The sequence below is a fragment of the Alnus glutinosa genome, chromosome 1 (assembly GCF_958979055.1).
Source record: "Alnus glutinosa chromosome 1, dhAlnGlut1.1, whole genome shotgun sequence".
NCBI classification, from domain to species: Eukaryota; Viridiplantae; Streptophyta; class Magnoliopsida; order Fagales; family Betulaceae; genus Alnus; species Alnus glutinosa.
Genome location: NC_084886.1, coordinates 29,198,353 through 29,204,754, shown reverse-complemented (window position 1 = coordinate 29,204,754; position 6,402 = coordinate 29,198,353). Strand labels below are relative to the sequence as shown.

Here is a 6,402-nt window from a genome sequence, read left to right as displayed (position 1 = left end):
TTTTGAGGAAACTACTGTCTTTGGATTTGGTTTGGATACTCTCTTAATTGTTGGCCTTCAATCGGACGTTTGCAGTGCTTTATCAGGTGTAGCCATCTTTGGGTGGCTGGTTCTATGTGCGATTGCAGTTGGGTTTGCCCAATTTTGTTATCCTTTTGCTTTTCTTGTCGCTTCGTGTGGCCGTTTGATAGGACCGGGTCATTTGTTTAACCCATTTCCTATACTTTGGTTTAATTTTAGCATTGTTTCTTGTTTGGTTTGGGTCTACTGTTGGGGAGCCCAACCCTTTTTCAAATTTCAGATCGACCACTTTTTCTTCCATTTGGATCATAAGTGGGTTAGATCTTTCCTTGTGGTTCTTTCCTTTATTCAATTAGAAGAAAAAAAAAATCAGCTGGACGAGTGACCTAAAGGAAAAATAAAAACTAACCAAAATAATTCTAACTCTTCCTGTCACTATTTAATTACAATTGATTCCACTAAACAATTGTAATTGCACTATAGTTTATATTTTTTTATTAAAACAATTAATACTTTAAAATTTACTTAATTTTGACTTTTGATTCCTCCATGAAATCCTTTTTAGCAGAACTAAAAAGCCAAGATACTGCCATTTAATTCACTACGTCTTTTTTCTTGAGTCCCCTAATTTTATATATTATTTTCGTACTCATGAAAGACTTATCACATGTACATTATATTTCAATATCTCATGCCAAAATGCTCCGGCCAGAGACTTAGAATACTCTAATCCATAAAATCAATCTCAAGGGGAAATTTCTTATCCTTTTAAAGAAAGACTTGGATTCCTTCTTGAGAAAAGCTTTCTCGCAATGTTAATTGCAATCACCCAACGCACCGAGAATGTTGACCATTAATTTGATCTCACCCATAAATGCATCAAAGTGATTTACACTTCATATCTGAATATACAATCCTCTAAGAATTTAGAATCAATATCATAAATAATATTGGGAGTATGAGTTTTCCTTTGACAATATTTTAATCGAAAAACAACTCCCAATATCCGTTCAGTGCATAACACCTACACATCAACCCGAAGCCTCCAACTTCACCTGATCAAGATAAATTACAAAGATTTGATGTGTAACGGTCTTCGTAAATGGAATGCCCTATTCCATTACCAACTACTAACTATCCAAAGTTTAAGACTACAAGAATTAAGGAATAAGACTTTGTGTGATAAGACTTAGACCATATACCATACTCAATGTAATCCAAAGGCTTTTCACATGCAAAATATACATAGATCAATATTAAGCATGTAAAATATCATATGCCTTATGCTCAAAAAGTAGATCAGTGAATAACAACTTTATTCATAATAAACTTATATGTCAATAGTACAATGGGATTTAGGGCATAAACCCCAACATTTGAATGGGAAAGAACATAATATGAAAATATTCAATCATATATGTCCATGTAAAACAATAATATATATATGTTTAATGTTCAATATTATACAACTATAGAAAAATATCATCAAAACAATTGGAGTTTTGGACACTAGTCCCAACAATCTCCCACTTGTCCATAATTCCAATTGGACACTTTTCTGTAATCCAAATTCACGAAGTGAAAACATTCAATATTTCACAAAAGCAAGTAACTTATGAACAAGGTATAACAAAACTTAGTCAGAATAAAATCATGCCACCTTATTATCTCCCTAAGAGACTCTCCCTAAGAGATATATTCTCTTTTGAGATAACTTTTATATCTCATTGAGTCGCAAAACACTCTAGGTCTAGTATGGAGTTAACAACCTTTTGTTGTTATACCTCTCCAACTATCTTATCTACAAAAGTAATCATCTTTACTTTTTTGGTAAAACACTTTTACAACTTGTCAACAATCATCAGTGATTAGGGTCTTATCAATTTTATGTATTAGCATTTTAATTAATATCTCCCATACTCATGGTTATATCATAGAAATTGAGAAAAGACAAAACTCTCTCTCACTTTTTCCGTAAGTGCTTCTAGACTATGGACTTTGAAAATATTAGTCCAATACTTTTTGGTAGTGTATTCCACCGCCGAGAAGAGGTTAACTAGAGAATCACGTGGAACAATATTTGTTTGTAGCGTAGATAAGGTATTATTCTACTCCATTGTGCATGACATTTTTATTTCTAATAGTAACAATTTTTATTTTTTTTTTATTTAAAAAAAAAAAAAAAAGAAAAAAAAAAAGAAAGAAAGAAAGGTTTAGAACCATTTTTGCAACAAACATTGTAATTCAACCTTCTAAGCACTTGTAGTGAACTCACCAAAGAGACGAAATCACCAAAATCAGACGATTTTCATCAAAATTGTGTCTACAACGAACTCGTCTCTGCTACAGGAAATTTGGTGAGTGCCGATTTTGCTCGTCTGTTCTGCTGAGCCAATTTCCTCTCGTCTCTTCTTACTTTTCATTTGTTTATTACCCTTCCCGCGTTCTCGATCTCCTGAAGCGAAAATTGGAGCTCCTTCGCACCTTTTCTCACAAATCACCTCTGCAAGTTTTTGAATCCCAGGTTTGTTTTGCTTTTATGGGTTTGGTTTGATTTGGTTTATGGGTTTTGATTTTGAATCTCATATTTTGATTTTAGTATGTGGGTTTTGAATCTCTCTTCCTCTTGTCTGTGGCTGAGTTGCGTGATAATTTTTAGTTAATTGTAAACCCACCAACAAAAACTTTGTGGTTGAAGGGGTTACAAATGATTTACTGGGTTTTGGTTATGGGTTTCTTGGATACATTTGTTTCATTGGAATGTTGTGGTTGGGGAACAGAGGTATAGGGCGAGAATGGGTGCAAATAAACGAAAAGCAATGGTGTCTTCGTTGGTGTTGCTACTCTCTCTGTCTCTGCCAATTTGGTGAATGTGGTGTGCTTAAAAACTTGTTTATTGTGTCAATCAATGTAACCGCAAAACTGATGATGAAAAGAGCAATCAAACCCATTCATCCATTATGCCAACACTCTGCTTTGATGAGCAGCAGCTTTTGGAGATACCACCACCTATTGTTTTTTTTTGTTTTTTTATTTTCTCTATTTCTGCCCGACAAAAGGCAACCTACAAGGGCACCGAATTTCAAAAACTGAACATGGGTTTAGAAGTGTGCCATAGCCCACCACCCTTCACTTTTCTGCAATCACCTTCCTGTCTAGGCAATGGAACTTCCCTTTATCATTTTCCAAACGTCAATCTCTTCAATTCTCTCTATATATACATTTTTCGCAGACCTACCTTCCTTGCTTGCTTGTATATATATACATGAGAGAGAGAGAGAGAGATGACAAACATCCCTCTTGAAAAAGTATTGAATAAAGAGAGGGATTATAGTATATGATAATCACAAAGTGTACATAGCAATTTATACAAAGGACCATTCGTGATGGACAAGATAGAGCAGTAAAGGAGAGTTACTGTGTACAGCAAGACAATTCCACATATCATGGAATTGTCAATTATAAAATATCTCCTAGTTAATTCTTTCTATATGTGTGATCTTCTCTATTGGACATTCCTTTCTTGCATGGTTGATAGTAGCAGAGTCTATATTTGGTGAGTTAAGACGCATCATATCTTGGACAGCAACATAATAGTCTGAATGATCTCTGTTGTCTTTGATTGTAGTAATCCTTTCCTTCCTTGGATGATTGACAGAAACGTGTTCTCCATTTGGTAATTGGGATCACATATTTGACAGCTGCAAGGGTGAATCGGTTGCATGCTTGACAGCTGCAAGGGCTGAATGTGCTGCATGTTTGACAGCTGCAAGGGCAGCTGTGGTATTCACTCTAACACCTCTGAGCCTATTCTTTTTCTTTTTCTTGAGCTCTCTGAGTTCCTGTCGCATGTGAGTCCTTGACCCATTATATGAAACCCCACCCACCTTCTCAATGGAGTTTTAAGTACTTAACTATATATACCATCTCTTCTTGCCTATTATATACAATTATAAATGATATGTACAGTTTCATAGCTTTAATATCTGTTTGTTTAGTACATAACGTAATTCATATCCTTAATGAAGTGTATTTATCATTTGTAACGTAGATAAAAACATTTATCAATATGGAGATATCATTTATGGAGATATCATTGCCAACCTTTATCTTTTCTACAAATTTTGGCCTTGACTTTATTTTGAATCTAGTAAACTTAAGTGTGATTTATTTTGTTCATGGCTGATGGTGGATGTTTATCAATATCTGTTGCAATTTTGGAAGTTTACATTTTTTTAGAAGAGAAGTGAATGATTTAGAGATAGGAGAAAAATGATATGAGATTTTTTTCATCTCTTATAGACTATGTAATCAGTGCTGTTCATCTCTTATAGATAGGGATTTTTTTGCTTCTTGTTGATTTCCTCATACATTTCTGTTTTAGTTGTCATAAGTTGAATGGTTACTTTATGAGACCATAAAATCTGTTTGTGATCCACGGATGTTTGATTTTAGGGATGGATTCAAACCAAGTCCCATACTTCACCAATCTTCTTAGTGTTGATAGTGTTGATGACATTTTCATAGAAACTACAAGCACAATGTTTGAACACGAAGAGCCTCCACCCCAAATGGAGGAAGAGGTTGAAGTCATTGTTAAAAAACCATTACGGGGTGGCAACTTCAACATGGACGAAAACAATATGCTAATATCTTCGTGGATTGAAATTACCATGGATGCGGTTCAAGGAAATGAACAAAAACATAAGAAATATTGGGGTAGAATTTGGGAGTACTTTCATGGGCACAAGACCTTTAATTCGAACCGTACTCCGAACTCTTTAATGAATAGGTGGTCTGTGATTCAACAAGCGGTAAATAAGTTTTGTGGTTACTTAGCCCAAGTTGAATTAAGGCCCCAAAGTGGTATGAATGAGCAAGATAAGGTATGTTCTAATTATGACTACTTATCAATATTTTTGGAATATGTTCTATTTATTCCAAAAGATTCTAATTAGGTTAAATTTTTTTAATTTTTTCAGATTGGGAAGGCAAAACTCATGTATCACGAGTTTCAAGGGACAACATTTCACTTTGAACATTGTTGGTTATTGTTGAGGTTTCATCCAAAATGGTTGGCTCATAAAGAAACTACTACAAAACCAAAGAAAAAATCTGTTGTGAAATCTCGTACTAATACTCAAGATTCAATAAATCTAGAGAAAGACGAGGCCTCACCCGAAGCTTTTATAAACTTAGAGCGACCAATTGGCCGGAAAGCCGAGAAGAACAAATGAAAGAGTACCGAGAAAACGAATTCAGGCGTTGTTGTGATATTGAATGACATAAATGAAGATAAGAAGAAGAAAACAAGACTATTTGAGGAAGCACGTGAGCTGGACAAAGAAATGTTTCTTCTTAAGAAAGAGGAAGTGCGCCTTAAGCAAGATGAAGTCCGCCTTAGAGATGGAGATTTACGCTTGAGAGAAAAAGCGCTTCGGTTGAAAGAAGAGAGAGAGGAAAAAGAGTTTATGTTCATGGATTCAAGTGGTTTAGATGAAGATGGGCAAGAATATGTTCGTCGACGCAAAAAAGCAATTCTTGAACGTCAAATTGGCAATCTTTGAAGGCCAAAATTTCACTCTATTTTTTGTTAGCTCTTTACTTTTGAAGGCACTAGTTTTAGTTTAAGTTCTATTCTATTTTGCTAGTGCGCCCTAGAGGCTTAATTTTGTAGCTACTGAAAGTCATGATGCTTTGCATAGGTGGATCTTGATGTTTTATTTTGCCTCTAGCCACTTGTGTATCTTGTAGCCCTTGTAACTAACTTGGTGTTCTCTTATGCTGAAGGCCAAAAAACATAGTCTTTTTGATAATGAAAATATTGTCTTCCAAGGATCTGCTATTTTTTGTCTGCAACCTGTTGTGCTTGGATTTCACTCTATGCTTGTGTTGAGAAACTATTTAATTCTTGTACATCAGCCATCAACCCATTACAAATTGAATGTTCATATCAACTAGTGCACATCAACTTTTAGCCTGGTTGTGCTACTGCCGCAAGTACACTTTCAGATTGCTAATAAAATCCTGCTTTGGTAAGGGGGATGTCAAATCCATACCAGAGCCATTTGATACAAACTTCGGTGTTAATTATTTTAAAGCTGCTGATGTAATTGGAAGGAGATCTGGTGTAGCATTTATAGCTTGGGTAGTAGTCTAGGCTTTCTGGTTTTTCTGCAGCATGGACTGATTTTCTACATATAATTTGCTTTATGGGGTGACTTCTGGTAGTTTATGCATGAGTTATTGTCTTTTTTCTCCTTTCCTTCATTTATATACATTTCTCTTTACTTGCAGTCCATGGCCAGCACCAATAAGATCAAATAGGAGAGGAATGAAATGGGGGTTTCTGCAGAGTTTTAGCCCTAAAAAGATTACATA

General features: G+C 35.0%; 1 protein-coding gene across 1 annotated transcript; it reads left to right on the top strand.

The window, feature by feature from the left end:
- The first annotated feature begins 2,279 nt into the window (after nucleotides 1-2,279).
- LOC133858746 (uncharacterized) lies at nucleotides 2,280-6,057 on the top strand. The gene is made up of 4 exons (XM_062294213.1): nucleotides 2,280-2,545; nucleotides 3,680-3,804; nucleotides 4,477-4,907; nucleotides 5,004-6,057. Exons 2-4 carry the CDS (start codon nucleotides 3,768-3,770, stop codon nucleotides 5,256-5,258), a joined length of 723 nt encoding a protein of 240 aa, XP_062150197.1. The 5' UTR covers nucleotides 2,280-2,545; nucleotides 3,680-3,767; the 3' UTR covers nucleotides 5,259-6,057.
- Nucleotides 6,058-6,402: the final 345 nt, after the last annotated feature.

Excerpts from the sequence above, each read along its gene's own strand:
- LOC133858746 (XM_062294213.1), top strand. The coding sequence starts at position 3,768 with ATGTGCTGCATGTTTGACAGCTGCAAGGGCAGCTGTG. Across the intron at positions 3,805-4,476 it reads CAGCTGCAAGGGCAGCTGTG|GGATGGATTCAAACCAAGTC; the intron begins GTATTCACTCTA and ends GTTTGATTTTAG. Across the intron at positions 4,908-5,003 it reads GTATGAATGAGCAAGATAAG|ATTGGGAAGGCAAAACTCAT; the intron begins GTATGTTCTAAT and ends TAATTTTTTCAG.